The 22,669-nt window shown below is 38.8% G+C and overlaps 1 protein-coding gene and 1 long non-coding RNA gene across 5 annotated transcripts in view; one reads left to right on the forward strand and one right to left on the reverse strand.

Moving 5' to 3' along the window:
- fam172a (family with sequence similarity 172 member A) overlaps nucleotides 1-2,249 on the forward strand; it is a 563,544-nt gene extending 561,295 nt beyond the window's left edge. For all 4 annotated transcript variants that reach the window (XM_059969313.1, XM_059969311.1, XM_059969314.1 and 1 more), the window contains exon 11: nucleotides 1,186-2,249. In XM_059969313.1, coding sequence (XP_059825296.1) covers nucleotides 1,186-1,337 — 152 coding nt within the window. In that variant the 3' untranslated portion in view covers nucleotides 1,338-2,249. The remainder of the gene's footprint in view (nucleotides 1-1,185) is intronic.
- A 152-nt stretch (nucleotides 2,250-2,401) lies between these two features.
- On the reverse strand, nucleotides 2,402-20,963 carry LOC132393898 (uncharacterized). Its single transcript, XR_009512094.1, has 4 exons — nucleotides 20,804-20,963; nucleotides 4,666-4,770; nucleotides 2,776-2,827; nucleotides 2,402-2,687 (listed from the first exon to the last, which is right to left on the reverse strand). It is a non-coding gene; the product is annotated as an uncharacterized LOC132393898 (long non-coding RNA).
- Nucleotides 20,964-22,669: the final 1,706 nt, after the last annotated feature.

Consider the following 22,669-nt stretch of genomic DNA (forward strand, 5'->3'; position numbering starts at 1 on the left):
GCTGCTGTAGACTGGGTGGGTAGAGTAGAGTCAATGGGCCAAATGGCCTAATTCTCCTCCTGTGTCTTATGGTCTAATTGAGCTATGTTGTCTTGTGAAAGAGGCAGGCTCCCTTGATATCTCCCTCCAGCATTGACTCAGTGAGTCATTTCAAATCCAATAATTCATCAAGGTCATATTCATTCATGAAGCATGTTGATTTGGAATCTCATGTTGAGTACTGTTACAAAATTTGGCTCCCTCTATAGAGTTTCAAAGTTGGCTTCATGTGCTAATATCTTTCACTGCCCTTTAAGTTTTCAGACTAGGCTAGCATACCGCTAAATTAGAAATAGAATATTCACATCAGATCTGTTCTGCAGTGTAAGATACAACATCTAGTTGTCTGTGAGGGATACTCTAAATCAGGGGTCCAGGGACCATGGTATAAAAAAGACTGGGAACCTCTGCTCTAAATGGAACAGCAAACTTTTAGATTGCATGTACATATTTTATGCAGAATATTTATTTCTAGATGGATCCCAATTAATCGAACACTTTTGTAAAAAATGAAACTCTGCCAGTACATCATTTAATTCTGTTTCTTTACTATCAGATCCTTATATACTCAATGGCCAGATTATTACATACCTCCAGTACTACTGAGTATATATTTGCTACTGTAGCCCATCCACTTCAAGGTTTGACGTGTTGTGTGTTCAGAGGAGCTCTTCTGCACACACTGTTGTAAACATGGTTATCTGGGTCACTGTCACTTTGGTGTCAGCTTGAACCAGTCTGGCCATTCTCCTCTGTCACTTTCACCCACTCTGAACTGCAGCTCACTGGTTATTTTTTTGGTTTTTTTGCACCACTCTGTAAATTCTAGAGACTGTTGTGGGTGAATAGCCCAGGATATCAGTAGTTTACAATCAGTCAATGGTCAAAGTCCCTTAGATCACATTTCTTCCCCATTCTGATGTTGACCTCTTGACCATGTCTGCATGCTTTTATGCATTGAGTTGCTGCCACATGATTGATAGATTAGATATTTGCAGTATCAAGCAGGTGTACAGGTGTACCTAATAAAGTGGCCACTGAATGTTTGATTCTCCCCCATAATATAACAAAATTACCTGCATGTAACCATATTGCATAAACCATGGGTATGGACATTAACTGTATTCCTTTTTCATTCATTTCTAGGTACAGAACGGCATGAACTAACCTCCTGGAAGAGTTTTAGTTCTATTTTCAAGTACTTTTCTCAAGCTTTAGAGGCACAGAACACTGAAACAAAACCTAAGCCAACAGTGATAACAAGGAGCTACAACCGAAAGAAAAGTGAAGAATTATGAAGCAAAGTACTATTTCCTGCATTTATTTTTGCTCTAGCAGCCCCTCAATCTCTCATTAGATTGTTTTCTTTTTGGAGCAATGGGTCATGGTGTATACATCTAAATAGCATTTTGCATTATTTCTAGATGAGTGCAACTGTCAAAGCAATATGGGTCTGCCGGTCGTGTTTCCTGTGGTCCCCATCTCAGATTTGGTGCCACCGATCGGTGCACAGATTAAGAGTGACAGCAGTTGTGCTCGGCACAGCACAGAGCAGCTCTAATTGCCCTGACACAGGCCTGCACTGAGCTAATGCCATGGGGCTATTGGCTTCCCCCACGTCCTAATGCCTGCCAACTATTCTTCATTAAGGAGACAGCTTCTCTTTTGTCGGCCTGTGTACAGCAGCCTTTAAAATAGCCAGAAATCACAGCTCCTCAACATTTTCCTTTCACGTACTCAAGCCTTGTCATAATTTTCAAGGGATTTCAAATGCATTTAAGTTGCTAAAGATGACAGTTGTTTTTGGTGATGCCAGCTGTCACTTCCTGTGTCCGCTTAAAAGTAACTTGATATTACTGAAGCTGCATGTTTGCTTTCCAAAATAAATCCAATGTGCTTCTTAAAGTGCAAGGATGTTTAAGGATATGTTGGGTAAAGTGAAATCACTGTGAATTTTTGTCGCTTGGCCAACAGAAGCCAAAGCTATTTTTCTCATGCGAAACACAGTAATTAGATCAAATCTAAATCCAGAGGTCTGTACCCACCGTGTGATCTGATTAATATCTACTTATACATTATGTTACACCTTTTAAGTGACTAGTTGAATTTTTAAAGCTACATTGAAGACTGGACAGTAGAAACAAAGCAGCGATAATAGCCCATTTTCTCAAAGCATACAAAAAATGATGATTGAAAGATGAAATGATATATGATTCAAATGCTTTTGCTCTCTGCTTGTTATAACATTTATAGTTACTTGCTTTTAACTAGCTCTGTACCTTGTTTTAAAATTAAACTTTGAAACCCTTTACTGCAAAAAAAATATATTCATACTTTAAGTCAAATGAAATGTGCACTCTCATTCTTGCTTTACATAATATTTAATTGTCCTTTTTAATTAACTGCAGCTTATAACCAAATTAAAAACGATACAGTAGCAACTCAAATGGTTCAGCAAAGATGGAATTGCTTCTTAAGGAAGTAATGTTACAAATTGCAAGAACACAATAAATAGCACGTTGATGCAAGTTTAGTTCCTGCTCCATCATATGGCACTGAAGTTCATTTTTCAGTTTTACACTTTGCTAGTTTTGCTTGCAGAGCTGGGATTCATTGGTTGCAGAGTAGCTTAGGGATTCTGTGGAAATCTAGGACACACCAAATAGTAAAATTTGAGTAATGTAAAGTGTGTTTTAGGATCAGCTTATGAAAATCCTTGGAGTAATTATTCATTACCTTATTTGATCGTTTGAAAATTGGAGCTTTTTACAGCACTTTAGAACATGATCTAATACAAAAGAGGGAATAGATTATTTAGAATATTCAAATTCCTGTTATGAATGCAAGACAGAAGTCAGCACAAAATGCTGGAAGAGAATTAATATGCATTCTTTTCATTAAATATTTAGCAATACAAAGATTGGGAAATATGGAATAGGTGCAAAGTCATTAATTCAAGTGATTTGTTCAGGTTTATAATGTTACTAGTGTTCTGAATGGCTGAAGAGCTTCATCAGGCTATGTGAATAGGAAAGAGGGCCCAGGGGAAGCCTTTGGGAGCTGCCTTGGTGCATGCGTAACTCACTCCCATAGAGACAGGTTAGGAGGCTTGCTGCTGGAGCTTTGATTGAAGTTTACAGTCATTTGACATTTCCAGCACTCTCTGCCAATTGACACTAGTCCCTACAGAATGCATGGGCCTATTACCTGACCACCCACCCCCACAACTGACTAGGTATACTTGGATTTTAAATGTGGAAATTGGAAAATGAACTACATTAACCTCAAACTCAAGCATTTTAATTGATGATGTTTACTCTATCATCATCAAAATCAAAATTGTTTCTACAATCAATAAAATGGGGAAATGGATAATGATTAGTGACTTTAATTTCATTGTTGTCAAGACAAACGTAAAGGAAAAATTCAAATCTATAAGAATCCTTCAGTTACCGATTTACACAATTTTCTACATTGCAATTGTCCTTTTCAATTTGAGCTTAGATTCTCATATTGGTAATTACTTGGATTTTAAAATATTGCAGGTTTACTTTTGAAAACTATCATAAAGGAAAGAGATCACCTCGACAAGATGAGAGCTTGGGTATGAGTGACAGCTTGAAGTGAATAGGAGCCTTCCATGCGATTGTGAATGGGGGCGGTAGGGGGAAAATCTAAAGGAAAATGAATTTTCAAACCAGAAACCTTTAATGCAGAACTGTGATTTTTATTTTCGATAGTTTTCAAATCCACTTATGAAACTGGAGCACTGAAATAAGAAGTTCGATTCTGCAGTACATAAATCAACTCGTGCATTTTATCTATGTGATTACTCTGATTTTAAGTGTTTTAAATGGCAATATTACAATAAACATCTGAATCAAATAAACACTTTTATTACCGTTAGTTTCAGTATCCTGTTGTCAGTGATGTTCATTAATTAAAAATTTTCAAATTGAAAGCAATTTGCTGACAAGAGACATAACAATCTCTGAATAGATCAGATCATTATAACTGGAACGTGGAGGATACGTGTGAATAGTATCATTTCAGAATGACCATTTACTATTTTTTAACTCGAGATGTCTTGGAGTTGATCTTGCTCTTGAAATTGCAATTTGTTCGATGAAATTCCATATATTTTTACTTAAATTTCCCAGTTGAATTAACTGCAAAGTTGATTTTTGAAGTGGAATACATGAAAGAAAGTTACAAGCTGCCAAATTTGCCAGGTTTTGCTGTTACAAGTCAGTTGATAGAATTCATATCATCAAATTTATCCCTGCATTTGGAACTAAGTTGCTGATGTTCATTGGAAAGTATGCAGGTGCGACACTATATATTAAGCACCAGATTTCAAAATAGCTATTTCTTAATTATACTTTCAACATCAGTTCAAGTATTTAAAGTATCCAAAAGAAAAATGCCTTTCTACTTCTTGTTTAATCCAAGTTCACTATCTCTGGGTGCAGTGAAATATAGTGTGGGATATGCAGGCACTGAGAGTGAGGTCACCTGATGATTCAAATATCTGGATTGAAAATGAAAATGCGTTGGTACTTGCAGACAGTGTTATCAGTTGGGATTATTGAAATGAAAGTTCATTTAACTCAATTATTTCTTAACCTCAGTGCTAGGATTGCTTTCAAACCCAGTAATCCCTCTCGGTTGTGTGGTGCAGTGGGAAACAAAGCCTTTGAGTTCTTTCTTCCTTTTATCCTAGTAAGGTATCTGGAAAAGAGGGAAAATACAGTTTAAATTCAGAGTATGATTTACTGGGAAAGATATACTTCCATCACATAAATGCTAAAATCCCTAATATGTGAAAATTAATAAATATACATACTTCCAAAAGGATTTGTCATTGCATTTGATGCAATTGAAAATTGCAATCTATCACTTTGGATACCTATATATTTCTTTGAAGAAATATAATGTAGTAGTTAAAGAAATTTGATGTGGTCTAAAGTGCTATATTTATAGCACATGAAAAATGATGGAAGTGCTATTCCACATTCAATGGAAGGTGAGTCGCCTTTGTAAAGTATTCATTTCAATCATAATTCCTGACTTTGAATTAAAACACAGAGGGCATTCTAATTCTGTTTGTTTTTTTTTTGTGTGTGCAAGAATAAGCCCAGGTAGTTTTGATTTGGAAATATAACATTATATGCATGCAGGTATATTATTCATCTCTCACCTGTCTGCAAGGATCAGACCAGCCTTCTGCTCTCCCTTCCTTTACCAGCGGAAAACTAATGAATTCCGTTATGAAATCTGTATTGGCAATAATAGGTAGTCTTCCAGATTTAATAAAGTAGGCTTGTTTCTTCACTGAATTTTTTTGTGTAAATGAAATTTTGGTAAAAGTAGAAGGGCAAAAAGAGCATCGGAAGGTTAAATAGTTTGAGGTTTAAGTTGGAAAAAGAATTGAGCCTGGAAAAGGCGATTACGCCCACGTAAACATAGGTTACAACATTATAACGCCCGTTGTTTACTGCAATTGTTATTGCTGGGAGAATAAAAATAAGAATGTATTCTATTGTCCAAAAATTCCTTACAGTTTGATATACCAAAAGAAGGTGAAACTTTAACTCAAAACAATTGGGCCTAGCGCAAAAAGCCACAACGCAATCATTTTACCAGTATGAATGTGTAATCTATCCATGTCTAGCTAAATGGTACATATAACGCAACGTATATAATTCCAATGCATGTAGAAATGTTCAGTCCTGTAAAACTATATTTTTCTCCGAGCAATATACTATATCTCCGATAAGTATCACTATTACATTCTGCCGAAGTGCAATATTTTTAACTCGTCCTATAATACTCAAGACGGTTAACCCAAGTCGGGTCACCGCATTAATAGTAAATTTGCTGTCAATAACTGAAGATATGGATGTATTAAAGAAGAATAGAATTGCACATTACGATGAAAGAAAACAATTTCCGAGCCTACAAAGATGCGTCACAGACATTTTGAATATTTTCTTAGAGTTTTCTAAAAACTCATTCAGGTTTTTGATAATTAGAGAGAAGAGGACGGGATGTTCACAAGATAATCGAAAACTCTAACATAGTGTAAGCAAAGGTGCTCGCTTCCTATGAAAATTTACCCAGAAATTAATAAAATGGGGAGAATTATTTTGCGCCTACGTAATTTATACTTTGTATTATGATGTACCGCTGCCGCAAAACAGCAAATTTCACGACATATGCCTGTGATATTAGACCTGGTTCTCATTCAACACAATAAAGTGCACAACTAACTCCTATTTAATTGGTCTGCTTGTATAATTGCAGATTAGATTGCAAGGTAACACTGAAGTCTGGTGATATTCATACTTAACGATGTGACTTTATAACTGTTTCGATGGAACGGTTATTACAACGTGATCACGATTCACCAGAGAGGTGTAACGTTAATCACTTGTTGGAAATGGTCAGATACATTCACAAGAATCAGTATTTTATAGGTGATACTTAAAGAGCATTTAATACGTATAAAAACATGTCACCGCCATTAAGAATGTAAAAGATAATAATAGACACTGCCATTCATCCGTTATGCAAAAAAAAACACTCCTCGGCGTGCGAATGATTGAGATGCCGAATTCCATAGCTGGAAATAAGTGTCCGATTGCAACGAACTGTTCTTTGTAGCGACCGATAATGAAATCCCTTGGATTAAAGAAAAATCTAAACAATTTAAAATGCGAAATTTAAAAATAAGTTGAATGTACCTCTGATTGATTGACAGATATTACTGAGGAACACGGTAAATGTTCCAGAAGATATTCCGGTAGCAATTATCCAAAATCCATATAAGCTGCCAACATTGAAGTTGGTATTTTAACATATATTTTTATAGGAGATAGATTCACCTTTTAGAATCAACCTTTTTAGTGCGAGCACTCTTCGTGTTTGTGAGTTTATTCAGCAGATCAGTGACAGCTCTTTATTTGCATAATTATATGCTATAGTCTGTACTGAAAACTAACCTCCAAATTTCACGGGTCACCAACCTGCAACAATGAATGTTTTATCACGTATGCTAAGGAAAATCTAAGAACCTATATAAAGTTTCTTAGGGATTTGTTTTTCTGTCTCTCGGAGAGAGAAAAAAAGAATATTTGTGTCTCTTCAAGAGATGTAGAAATCTTTACATCGCTTCTTAGTAACTAAAATCTATTAGTCAGTAATAATAGAGATTAAAATGTACGTGGGGATTTCAGTCTTTCTAGTTTCACTTCAAAGTAGTTCCATAAAATACCATCCATGTACAACAGCTAACGCTTTAAACTAGATCCACTCGGGTTATGCAAATTTCTTCGTTAAATCTTAATTTGATTAATGATTTTAACAACAGATATGCTCTGTTACAAAGACTTTTATCTTCTATATGTTACACGCGGTTCCAATTTATTTTCAATAAAAATTGTATATGTTAACTTAATAGAGCTAAACTCCGCCCTTTTGTCACTTATTTAGATGTTGGGAAATGGCAAAATATGAATTCATATTGACCAACTATGCTTTCATTTTATATTCAATAAACAGTTCATCGGAAAGTTTCGTTTAACTGTTTCTATCAGCCCACATAGATTGAATTTAGGAACTGTGATTTTAGATTTTGGATCTGTTTTATTTTATTAGAGAAACGTTTAATATATCGTTTACTTGTCACGGAAAAGCGCGCAGGGGTTGCCTTTGTAACAAAAGAAAACATTAATGTTACAACCTATAAACAGCAAAGTATAATATCAAACACTGGAGTAAGCGTGACTTTTACTTTCTACCATTAACTATTACTACTTTCTGCAGAAAATGCAACATTTATTAATACACTTTAACTTCAGATGAAATCATAACGATTACATTTCGCCACGTTAAAGTATTTTCAGATTCTAGTTTTCAATTTTATTTTAATAGGACTGCTTTCTTTTTCATGTCCATGCAGCGCTCTCTCTCTCTCTCTCTCTCTCTCTCTCTCTCTCTCTCTCTCTCTCTCTCTCTCTCTCTCTCTCTCTCTCTCTCTCTCTCTCACTCACTCTTTCTCTCTCTTTAACCCTCTCTGTCTGTCTGTTTCTATCACTCTCTCTCACACACCCACACACTGAACCCCCATTACTCCACACATACACACACACATATTGAACGCCTACTGAGCCCCCTTCTCACACACATGCACACACACTGAACCTTAGCTACTCCCCCCACACACACTGAACCCCCATTACTCCACACACACACTGAACCCCACTACTCCGCGCGCACACACTGAACCCCACTACTCCACACACACTGAACCCCCATTACTCCACACACACTGAACCCCACTAATCCACACACATACAGAACCCCCATTACTCCACACGCATACACACTGAACCCCCATTACTCCACACGCACACACTGAACCCCACTACTCTGCACACACACTGAACCCCACTACTCTGCACACACTGAACCCCACTAATCCACACGAACATACTGAACCCCACTATTCCGCGCGCGCACACTGAACCCCACTACTCGGCACACACTGAACCCCACCACTCCACATACACACTGAACCCCCATTACTCCACACACACTGAACCCCACTACTCCGCGCGCACACACTGAACCCCACTACTCCACACACACTGAACCCCCATTACTCCACACACACTGAACCCCACTACTCCACACACATACAGAACCCCCATTACTCCACACGCATACACACTGAACCCCCATTACTCCACACGCACACACTGAACCCCACTACTCTGCACACACACTGAACCCCACTACTCTGCACACACACTGAACCCCACTAATCCACACACACACATTGAACCCCACTACTCCACACGAACATACTGAACCCCACTATTCCCCGCGCGCACACTGAACCCCACTATTCCGCGCGCGCACACTGAACCCCACTACTCGGCACACACTGAACCCCACCACTCCACACACACACTGAACCCCCATTACTCCACACACACACTGAACCCCACTACTCCCCCGCACACACACTGAACCCCACAACTCGGCACACACACTGAACCCTCATTACTCCACACGCATACACACTGAACCCCCATTACTCCACACACACACTGAACCCCACTACTCCCCCCGCACACACACTGAACCTCACTACTCCCCCCGCACACACACTGAACCCCTATTACTCCACACGCATACACACTGAACCCCCATTACTCCACACGCATACACACTGAACCCCCATTACTCCACACACACACTGAACCCCACTACTCCCCCCCGCAAATACACTGAACCCCACTACTCCACCCACACACTGAACCCCACCACTCCACACACACACTGAACCCCCATTACTCCACACAAACACTGAACCCCACTACTCCCCCCGCACACACACTGAACTCCACTACTCCACACACACTGAACCCCCATTACTCCACACAAACACTGAACCCCACTACTCCCCCCGCACACACACTGAACTCCACTACTCCACACACACTGAACCCCCATTACTCCACACAAACCCTGAACCCCACTACTCCCCCCGCACACACACTGAACTCCACTACTCCACACACACTGAACCCCTATTACTCCACACGCATACACACTGAACCCCCATTACTCCACACACACTCTGAACCCCACTACTCCCCCCGCGCACACACTGAACCCCACTACACCCACACACTGAACCCCACTACTCCCCCCACACACACTGAACCCCACTACTCCCCCCACACACACTGACCCCATTACTCCCCCACACACACTGAAACCCACTACTCTCCATACACATACTGAACCCTACTACTCTCCATACACACACTGAACCCCACTACTCCCCCACACACACTGAAACCCACTACTCTCCATACACATACTGAACCCCACTACTCCACCCACACACTGAACCCCACTACTCCCCCACACACACTGAACCCCACTACTCCACCCACACACTGAACCCCACTACTCCCCCACACACACTGAACCCCACTACTCCCCCAGACACACTGAACCCCACTACTCCCCCCACACACACTGACCCCACTATTCCCCACACACACTGAACCCCACTGCTCCCCCTACACACTGAACCCCACTACTCCCCCACACACACTGACCCCACTACTCTCCACACACACTGAACCCCACTGCTCCCCCCACACACTGAACCCCACTACTCCCCCCACACACTGACCCCACTACTCCCCACACACACTGAACCCCACTACTCCCCCAGACACACTGAACCCCACTACTCTCCATACACACACTGAACCCCACTACTCCCCCAGACACACTGAACCCCACTACTCCCGCAGACACACTGAACCCTACTACTCTCCATACACACACTGAACCCCACTACTCCCCCACACACACTGAACCCCACTACTCTCCATACACATACTGAACCCCACTACTCCACCCACACACTGAACCCCACTACTCTGCGCACACACTGAACCCCACTACTCCCCCCACACACACTGAACCCCACTACTCCCCACACACATACTGAACCCCACTGCTCCCCCCACACACTGAACCCCACTACTCCCCCCCACACCGAACCCCACTACACACCCACATTCACTCAACCCCACCAGCCCCCACACACACTGAACCCCACAACTCCCCCACACACACTACACCCCAATACTCCCCCCACAAACACTGAACCCACTACTCCCACACATACACTACACCCCACTACTCCGCCCACAAACACTGAATCCCACTACTCCCATACACACACTGAACCCCACTACTGCCCCACACACACTGAACCCCACTACTCCCCACATGCACTGAACCCCCAATACTCTCCACACATGCGTACAATGAACCCCACTACTCCCCATGCACACACTGAACCCCACTACTCCCCCACATGCACTGAACCCCCAATACTCTCCACACATGCGTACAATGAACCCCACTACTCCCCATGCACACACTGAACCCCACTACTCCCCCACATGCACTGAACCCCCACTACTCTCCATACACACACACTGAACGCCCCTACTCCCACGTACACTGAACCCCACCACTCCCCCACATGCACTGAACCCGCACTACTCTCCATACACACACACTGAACGCCCCTACTCCCACGTACACTGAGCCCCACTACTCCCCCACATACTCTGAACCCCCAATACTCCACACACATGCGTACAATGAACCCCACTACTGCCCCACACACACTGAACCCCACTACCGCCCACACACACTGAACCCCACTACTCAACCCCCCCCCCCCCACACACACACGGTTTTAGGTTTTCGTTTTTTTTCATTGATGTCAATTTTATTTAGAATGTTTGTGCGAACTTTAACGCCTTGGCGATTACAAAAAAAAGCTCTGGATAGTAACTTGTGTCAAGTTTCCTCTCTGAACCACCTTTCTGAACAACTTCATTCCAGTTCATCAGTGAATCTTTTTACCAGAAAGATTTATCCATACGAGCTGAATTTAGGGAATTTTCAAAAGTGCCATTCAGGTTCCGTCTGTGGCACCATTTAGTCAGTGTGTGGATTCATAGGAAAAACAAAATTCCCGAACTGTAAAACATTTTATAAAGTTTGTGCATGACCAACTTACTAGCATACTTTTTCATGTAATATCTGGATTGTGTTATGATCTCAAAGGAGCGAAAAGTAACATTAACAGAATTAAATGCAGAGGACATGGACAATGCTGGTAATAGTACTGACTTTGAGAAACATGAATTGAGAATGTGACAACATCTTTGACCTCAGGGCATTTGTTGGTTACAAGATGTTTCTGTACAGGTAAGACTAATAATGCGCTGGAAGGTTATTTGTTTTTCAAACGCCTGGGACGGTTGCTCTTCCCTCCTCTCCAAACACCACCCTTTTTCCCCTCACCTCACCCGTTATCAGCCCCACTCAGCTCTTAGTGAAACTCGGCTGTTTGCGCTGCTTCACTCAGCTCCGTTCCAGCGTTATAACTCTCTTCTGTCTCCTTTAGATCTGCTCTCACCTGAGAGACAAAGTTTTTGTCCCGGTACCGGTACTATGATCTGTCCACACAGCTTCTACCTCGTTGCTGTTCGTTAATAATATTTCAGGCCGGTTTTATCTCATGCTGAATACAAAAAGTTATCAACATTTTGATGTTTCCTGAAGTAACTTTCTTTTCACTCTACTGAACGGAACTGAAACATCAACCACGTACTATTAAAACCATCTTTTAAGGACCACAAATACAAAAGATAATTTGGTTATTAATAACCGAACCTAATTTCCTCTCTAAATAAATTTCATTCAATTATATCTGTACAGAATTTCAAACGGAACGATTAGTTAATATTAAAATTATTTCATTGCGTCGTGTTCAGAGTTTGTGATATTAACCCAACAAATGTGACCCAAATAGTTTATCTCTATGTTATCTACGCATCTGTTTTCTCGGACCTGAACTTCCGAAACGGAATTTAAGAAAGTGGCATATTGTTTAGCTCACATAGCTGTCCGAATAAAACATAAGCTGAAATGTCCATGAGTCTATCACATTCAATGAATAGGTACTCAACTTAAAACTAAAGTTTAGCTGCCATCCGATTATTTTATTTTAGAAAGAAGCAGTATATACACAAATATTGCTCAGTTTTCTTTTGTGCTCGTGTCAGAGAAGAAAATTTCACGTGAAAACAATAGAAGTCAAAGGAAATTGGGAGCTGGACTACTCAGTAAGCTTCATTTTCCGACTTCGTTCCAACTGCCATATTATCAATCAATTCAATATATTTAATTCTAACCAAAACGTAGTGGCTACCATTTATATTAAATAACTATTATTATTAAACCTCAACTACCTTTGGTTCTCTCTTCTATTCATCAATTTGTATTTGCCAAGTATTTTAAACCCATATTTTATTACCAGAAAATGTGATAAGTTTCGTCACATCCAGTGGACCTGGATTGATTACTCATTAACTCCTATTGATAGTTTTCTAACTTACTCATGTCACACTGTACTGTTTGCAAAAGATGTTGATGGCAAACTTGAGTTCCAGGCGCATCTCTCTCTCTCTCTCTCTGAGAGAGAGAGGGGGAGAGTAAGCTCTGTAAAAGAGAATTTTTAAGCGTGCCCATTTTCCAGAATAAGCGATGAAAACATGAAATGTACAGTTTATACATTCTATACATGAAATTACATTATTCAATATTATATAGTTTACACATTTTGCACGGAAAATACGTGTTTTTTCAAAGATGTCTAATATTGAATTACCAGTTTTAGGTAGAGTCACTGCCTTGAGCTTAGCTATACAGTATAACTTAATGCGTTAATAAACAGTGCTCAGTGAAAATTGAAGGTAGAGTTTTCTCAGAAAGGAGTATTAAATATAAGGTTATAAAACATATAGGAAGACACGGTTTTCGCATGATAGAAGAGAATAAAATGTCTTACGTCGTACCCGGATAGCTTTCAGGCAAAATAAATTCCACGGGAAAAAATATATTTAATGTGCTATCAGCTTTCGGAAAGAGAAAACTTCAGGGGGATTTGGAAGTACAGCCAATAAGATGTGAAGATATTTATGCTATTCACTTAAGTATGAGCGGATGGCAGTACCTTAAACCTAAATTAAAAGTAAGAAAAATAAGCCAGACATGAAATTTCCTGCGATGCTAACGGCCGCAAATACGCAGTGATTAGCACCATGGACAGCGCTTTGCAACACAGACTAAATTAGTCAAGTTTTCACAAAGATAGGTAAGATGTAATTATAAATATATACTTAAAGAGTAAACGTACTCTTGTAGTACGCTTGTGAATTTTTTTGTTTGATTTATTTGATTTCAGCGGTTTAATTCCAATTTTTAAAAGTCTTAACATGAAATTTCCCCCACTATCCTCTATCAGTGTTTTGCAGCACTTTTAAATATTTTAAAATTTAAAGTTTTGTTTATAATAACATCGAGGTGGCGTAAATTATCCCCTTTTCCTGATATTACTGGTCTTTGTTGCATATCTAATCTTCCCTACATTTTCCAAAAGCATTTTTGTTGATTGTAATTTAGTGCTGTTCAAATGTGAGCAGTCTTTAATTAATTCTAAAAATGTATTAGAATTTATCAGTCGATTTTTAAAAGTTGCAAAAGAAAACTTAAACGCCAGTAAGTTTCTTTCGTCCAGTAATGGAATATCTTTTGAATTACAGCTGGAATTTGTGAGAGTATTTGCTTTTGGGAAGGAGCTGTTTGATGGGAGTTGCGGCTTTCTGACAGCTTGTTAATTAAAGTCCCCTGGAGATGAGGCTGTGGAACCACCGTCCGTATCAAGACAGTGCTAAATATCTCGATTCTGACAGTAACCCAGCAAGATTCAATATTAAAACAAGCATAAACTTTAAGGGGAAAAATGTCTCCTTTTGCCCTTCTCTTCCTGAATCACAATTCCACCCAATTGAACTGCTGCACATTTCTTTAACGCTTGTTCAAAAAACAACAGCAAAATTCAGAGTTTTCACGTCCCGCCTTTTCAAATAAAAAATACATAAGCATGCTTTGTTCAGAGTTTTCGTTCAACTTGTAAATGCATGTTACTTTCCTGAAATTCAAAATATTCAATATCCGTTTGATAATTTTTAAACAATATAAACTTACGTTTTTTGATACATTGAACACTGTACCTTAAATCGCTACACAATATTTAACTAAATATCGACCTGTTGAATTGCATGTGTTAATCATTTCAAACAAATCTTCAGCTAGGTTTATTACTTATTTTGGAGAATGTTCACCCAGTCCTCCGAAATTCTGTAACTTCTACATCTCTCTGACCAGTTTCTTTTTTTACTGCCGCCCCATAGAAAACAACATATGGTGGAAAAGCCATTGGTTTTAGTAATGTGAACACCTGTTTATTTATCTTCTTGTTATTTATTTTTTCATAATCAATGTCTTTAATTTCGCTATGAATAAAAAAATTGCCTCTGTTATCTCAGAAATAGCCAGCCATTTTCAAATGACAACCTTTCCTCCTTCTATTAACTTCATATCTTCCTTCAGAAGCTCAAGCTGGAGACAACCTTGTCATGTGCCCAGTGAACCTGGTGAAACCCTTTTCACCTGGGCCCGTTTTGCTTTGCAAACCTTCAAAGTCATCCGTAAATGGTTTTTGTTCTGTGTAGATAATTTGTCAACGTCAAAGATGGACTTACTTCTATTTATTGAAAGCAACTGTGATTTTTTAATGGGGCGAAAACCTTCCGTGACGCTTTCACAGAACTCGATATCATATCCAAAATATTTACCAAGTACATGATCCGCTTTCAGAAGTATTGAAAGTATGAAAACAATACGACTTTCATCGATTGCACTTGGAATAACTGAAAGTTTCACTATCTATGTCAGAATAATCTCTAAATAAACTAGTCAATTCGAATTATTCTTTAAAAAGTAGAAGAAAGATACATGTTTTTCATGTGTCAAAAGTATCCGTTCGGTTAAATGCACATCAAATAGGACAAGATAGGTTGAAACAGGGACGGCATGTTATCGCCTGATAATCCCGTTACGTAACATTTACTTCCATTCTTTGACGCGAGTAATGACAACGGAGCGAGTTCAGGTCTAATAATTGATAACATCAATCTTAAGATGTTAGCATCTGATCTCAGACGGAAAATTCAGGCACAAATTCGAAATAAAATTATCCTCATTTAAAAAAAGAAACGCTGATATTAGAGCTCTGAAACATTTAATTTTACTCTTAACATTATAAACTTCAAAACCGATAAATAATGTTATAACTAAAAATGAATATAATTAGCGTTTTGCGGACGATTCTATAGAATCGAATGATAAACATTCGTTAACAGAATATTTTTTCTACAATTTAAATTCGTACTTCGATTTTGTAAATATAACATCAATTAAAAATAAGTTCTTCAACTTTATCTCAAAACCATTTCAGATCAAATTCTTTCTAAACTCTTTGATATGTGCACATAATCGATATGTTTCTATTTGAACTGATCATGCCACTTTAAGTCATACCGCGAAATTCGCTGTTGATTACACACGGCAGCTGATAAAATTTAAAATAAACTTGGTCAAGGCAACCACTATTACACTTTCTATTATGCGTTTTTTAAAAAAAAATAATGTGGATAATAACGATGCTGACGCCGTTTGAACTCTGGCAAGATAAATAACGGAAAATGTCATTCAGTCTCACATTGGATTAAACACCTATATTGAATTAATAAACCTCAAATATTTTATGTTAATATTGATTAAACTATTTGAAATATAACTTTTTATAGCTGATAATAATGTTAACCCTTGACGCTTTAACGTAATATTTAATTATCCGATAAATCGAATTAACGTTGTCTGTACTTTCCTACCTACTGTTGATAGCTACTGCAGGAAGAAGGCTTCGTGTGCAGGTGTAGTGACGGCGGTAATCCAGCCTAACACCCCGGCGCGACTACGTTAGCAATACCGCCCTGTCTGCACTCAGCTGTGGCTTTCAACACAGTTGCCGCCGGTTCATTTCAAGCCAACTAACACAATCTGAGTGTAAGATTTGGAATGACATAAAATGGCGATTAAAGAAGATCAAAATTAAAACCGAAGTACCTGAGTATGTTTCGGACCATTGAAAGACAGTTCGACATGAATTGATAAAATAACTAGCCATGCCTTTTAGATTTAAACAACATTTGACAATTTGATGCACAAAATGCTTATCTCTATTATCAAGCTCATTGGAACAAACCGATTCAATAGTTTGAAACTTGGACTGATTGTAAATTCTTAGAAAAAAGTTTAAAATGCGCTTTATGTCGCGGCCAATTTTTTTTAATTGTATGAATTGTAGCTGATTTATAACTAACATTCATATAAAATGTGTTATTAGCTTTTATTAATTTCGAATTATGATTAATTTCTGGGTAAGAACCGTGATCAGTTACAGTAGTTCGTTAGTTAAATCACTCGACACGAGTGTGAATGAACGTTATATGCCCGCCATGGAAATGGTTTGCATTTACTTCGAACCGAAACTCATTGCTGTTACTTGCTTGTTCTTCTTATACAGGGTTCAAAGGGACATCTGACATGGAAAGACTAATTCTGCGATCTTTAGTCGAAGCTTCATTTGATATTGCAAATCGAATTTTTCTGTCTGATCGATAAATACAATTAGTTCTTTCACTCCCCCCCCCCCCATCCGCAGGCATTTTTTTTTAATCAAAATCTGATGCATTTCTGCATGAAAACAACTCCCATGTTTATTAAATGCAAAGGGGGGGGGGTAGTATTTCGCACTAACTCAGGGAAGTTCTAGTCTTAATCAAAAATTATACCAAGCTCGCCACTAAACTCAATAATTGACCTTCTCGGTTTCAAATGGGGCATAGCTGCAGAGCTTTAGTTGAATAAATCGCAAGTTGTTTGAGATTTTAAGTGTAAAATTGCAAGACAAATATTTTGGGCGATTAATATAATTTATTTGAAGCACTTAGAAAGTTCCATTCCTATTGTATTTTATGTTCATGGATATAAAATTTACCATATGCAACTATACTTATTGCTCAGGATATTTTGGCTATGGTAAATCTGATATGCCAATAAAGTCTGTAGTGCCTACAGCTACAGCTGCTTTTTTTTAGTGTGAAATCTAATATAACGCAATAATTATTGAGCAATATAGGCTGAGATCTGTGTATTTGGAAGTGACTGCGGTAAAAAGGGGCGCGGAGTAATCAAACGGAATATAGCGGATCGGGATGTGTGGTTCCATTAAAGTCAAAAACACCTGGACAGCTGTGTATGTGTGTGAATGTGTTTAAAATAAATCTTACAGTGAAACAGTATAAAACAATGTTTACACCTTCTCCTGCGGTTGATACTCGGTTCTCGAAATCTAGCGCCACCTAGCTCACAAAATATGAAATGACAGATCAGCGCCGGGCAGGATGTCTTCAAACTGTTGAGAATTAAGACTTCGAAGATTACAGAACAGCAGAGTTAGGCAGTGGGCTAACTATGTAACAGATGCATGAAAGTCAATTAATACGATGCGTATGTAAAAATATCAAATGGCTGCAAATTATTTAAAATAAATTATTTGGAAAAGTCGATCTGAGTATTTCAAGTCGATCTTCAAGCTGCTTACGAAATACGCATATATGCAAGGTGCTGAGTTTATGTTTAAATCTATCCTTCTCTCTACAGGGTTACCTTGTATCATGGATATATTTAGTAAATGCCAAACTATTCACAACTATCCAAATTATTGTGCGGCCGTTTCTCCGATTTCATTTCGAACCTTCGATTCTAAAACACAAGATGACCTTATTTGAAATGGATACATGTAATAACAAAACCCGCAACAGAAAGCTGAAAGCTGAACTGCCGTTTAATCAACCTTCGTGAATTCACTTTATAAAAATACAGATCGTGCAAATATATTATTACTTAGACGACATGTCGATTTAACATCTGTGCCACGGAAAGAGCCTGGTGACTAATTCATCAGGCAAAAGGATAAATAAGATTTGTTATATTACAATATTAATTCAGTTATCTTGTTCACTTTGCTCACAACAGTGGTGGGAAAGTTTCAGCGGAGGTAACTGCAAAGAGATTCGATGCTGATTTCATTGAAGCCACTTTCAGAAAGACTAAGATCGCTCCTTTGTTGACCATTTCGGTAAAAAGGGACTCGCGGTCTCAATAAAAACAACACTTAAGTATTCATTTGTTACCTAAAACACTTAAATTAAGTTGATTGTTTTTAAGAGTCATAATTATTAGTCAATTCTATAAAGTACAACGCATGTTCCATAACTTACTTGGTATAATAACTAATATTACTTGGTGGGATAAGTTCGAGCCTCGGGAATTTCGGTTTCGTGACACAAAAAAATATGTTATTGAAAGCAAAGAAAAAATATGAAATAATAGTCCTGCCATTTATCTTTACTTTAATGTAATAGCTCTCTTCTACGCAAACGCTTCTTATATTAAAATAATGCCAGACGCTTAGATTTCCATAATTACCATACAAGAGAGAGTCACCTATAACACACAACGATTGCAGGGAACAACAAACAGCTCATCCCTTTCTAAAGCACTGGTAAACGAGTTTGGGTCCAAACAATTATGGTGATTTCGTCTTGAAGTTGCTGGTAGCGAAGTGTTATAACTCCTGTAAAATATTTGCTCTCAACAGAGGAAGTATCTGCTTTGTTTTTGTACTGCCCTGCGATGGAATTGTTTAATATAATTATTTAGTTGTTTTTTAAAGCAGTTATAATATTACGCCACCGGAACAACGAAGTTTCATGTGAGCTTATTGGGTAGTTCTTTTATTTAATCTAGTAGAAATAATATTCCCATGAACATTAAACAGAAAAAATATGATACGTTGTTTAGTAGATAAATAAATTGATTACTAGGCAACGCAAAGAAAGCCAACGGCGACTAGCAGATATATAAGAGAATTGGAGCGACGGGACAAAGGAACGAAAAGAAAAATATAAGTTCACAAAAACTAACTTCAAAAAAAGCTCCCAAGAAAACTAATAGTCACTGTTGCTGTATTGCAACTGCGATTATTCTTGTTTAACCAAGGAAAAGACACGTTCATATTGTGTTTTTATTTGGCTAGATACCGGTAGCAAATCCCATGTGTGAATCCAAGGAATGTAAACGCTATCTTTTTTCCTGAATTTTTAGAGTGAGTCACTACATTCTCCCTATTTCAAAAGTTAGAAGGCGGAGGGGAAGATGGGCAAGGTTTATACCAGACAGTATATTGGTCAAACTGCTATACTTTTGTGGCGTCACTGACAGTATCTTTTATCGCAAGGAGTAGCTCACTAAATTAAAATGTCCTGCTTTAAAGTTGCGAATAGACAGATTTCAAAATCGGTTAACGGTTTACGATATCGATGTAGCTGTACCCTTGATGTCTTTTTTATACAACGGTGAATACGTTTTTTATACAACGGTGAATACGTGTTTTTAATACAACGGTGAATACGTGTTTTTAATACAACGGTGAATACGTGTTTTTAATACAACGGTGAATACGTGTTTTTAATACAACGGTGAATACGTGTTTTTAATACAACGGTGAATACGTGTTTTTAATACAACGGTGAATGCGTGTTTTTATACAACGGTGAATGCTTGTTTTTATACAATGCAGAGTGAGGATTATCATCGATTTACAGCATTAAGAAGTGAAGAGCATGAATGCCAGCGGCGTTCAGCTCCAGTTCATGAGGACGTCAGCAAATATTCTTCTAATGATTAGATGGTAGTACAGTTGCCATTATTTTTTTCCACGACTGAGCATAAATTGTTTGATTCTCCCCTTAGTTTATTGGTGTTTGGAATATTGTTGGTAAGTGAGCGAAGAATGACACCGAAAAAAAGACAAGGCAAAACAAAAAGTGAGATCAATTACAAACAATATAAAGAGACTGCTTAACGCCTGTCGGAATGTTTCCTTTTAGTAAATGGCGATAATTCCATGCTGCCGGCGCTCTAATATTTGCAGTTCCATATTAGGCAATCTGTAAATTAAATATTCAGCAGGAGATGAATAAAAAATATTGTTTAAATTGAGGGTACAAGCATCAACTGTACAGTTGCGGTGTATAATTGCAGACGGCTAGGGAGAATGCATTGTGACACTACGTCTTACCTTAATACTGTCTATATATCAAACATCCCCACTTACCACATCTACGTGGTGCTGAACGCAGGGGATTTCAAACTTACTTTCATGTGCTTCGTAAAACTGAACTTCACCTGAGTGATTAAATCCCCCTCCTCCTCGTGTTTCTTATTAAAGCCACCTCATCCCCTCTGTTCAGTGATAGCTTATTAAACTGTCCTTTGTCCTGTCTGCTGTCTTTATAATGTTATGGAAAGCGTGAGTTAAATTTTCACACAGAAATCACGTGCAGCGTTCGAGGGACGTTAATGTATAATCCGAAGAGCAACAATTTGTAAGCCGAGTTCAACCGCCTGGATGAATAGAGAAGAATATCACCGAAACGTCAGATTTTTCCTTTTTCATCTTTTTCCGCGGAAAGGATATTTGAAATATGAGAACCATAATCAAACCGAAGTAGGCTACGCGGATGTATAGTTCTGAAGTTAAATAACCGCGATAGCATAAAGGCTGGTTAAACTGTGAAAGAAACTTTCCTATAAACTTTAGTTTGAGAGAATTTTGGTAGCTCCCTTTCCCTTTGTACTTAGGGCTCCCTTTTCAGCAAGTGAGTATTCACAAAGACGTGTCTAAAGAGCGCCTTGAAAGGTGTTCACATGAGGACACTGCCTCATGAAGATCTGACAGGTTTTGTTGTCAGTACTATAGTGGGAGCTTTGTAAGATATTCGTTTTTCTTTCTTTAAATGCTCCAACTTAATAAAGACCCCCTGTCTTAAAGCGTGCATGCCCCTGCTGTCTCCGTCCACCCTGTGTCCAGCCTATCTGCACAAACCCCACGTGATGTCTGCTAACATAATTTTAATGATTTTGTCAATGTACACAGAATTAATTTTCATAAAAATGCAAAACGAACCGACGTCCATGTTCCTAATCCTCCTTCTCAAATACCCCGATGTTGAGTAAGAAAGATTGCTTTTTGACTCGAAATTTATCCCATTTCAAAAGAAAGGATTTCAAACCTGCGAAAAAAATGCCCCATTCAGATTAGGAGCGTTTATTTCTTGCTTGGCCTTTGAATAGAGAGGTCATGTCACTCAGGAGAGGGCTATTCCCTCTCTCTCTCTCACTCTCTCCCTCCCTCCCTCTCTCCCCCTCTTCCCCCCTCTTGCTCTCTCACTCTGTTTGTCTGTCCATCTCTCTCCCCACCCCCAACCCGCGCCACAACGACAGCATTCACTCGCACTTACTCCAAACACACCTCGGCCCGGGCTGGCTTTAAGGCAACATGCCACAAAGATTAAAGATTTGGCATTTTACAAGAAGACGAGGTGATCCTGTAATCATAGCAACGGTATGTAGGCCACAAAGTGCTACCAAAGAGCTAGTGCTGTCCTCCCTGGAGCGCTCGAGTCTCGGGCGTGTAGGATTTTTATCGACTGTTGCTGCTATGTTCCATACCAAGTCTTTCCATGAATTAAAATTAAATATGGCTGACGCAATGTCAGCAATAAGCCAAATCTATTAAAAACAGCAATGTGGCCGGTAACGAGTCGTTACCTGGCGTCTCTATATTAAAAAGCGCTTCGCTTATACTATGCTATTGAAACCATTATCTGTTAGTTTCTCGATGTTTTTTTACGGACTTGCTTGGTTATACAGGAAAATGTATGTTGACGGCAACGTTTAGTAGTGGATTATTTACGAGGGAATCAAGGGGTCAAGTTCTGGTCTAAGTGGCACATCTGCGAAACATTGAAGCTACTAATTCACCAAAGGCTGCATGCCTTTTATTGTAGACATATTGGGGAATTAGTAAGAGACCGCGTCTCCCCTTCACAAGGGGGAGGGGGCCTGATTATATCATGATGTATTGCTGGCTCCACGTTCAATCTGTAACACCGCAGCTAAAACGTGAAGACGGGGAAAA

The sequence above is a fragment of the Hypanus sabinus genome, chromosome 5, assembly GCF_030144855.1.
Source record: "Hypanus sabinus isolate sHypSab1 chromosome 5, sHypSab1.hap1, whole genome shotgun sequence".
Taxonomy (NCBI): domain Eukaryota; kingdom Metazoa; phylum Chordata; class Chondrichthyes; order Myliobatiformes; family Dasyatidae; genus Hypanus; species Hypanus sabinus.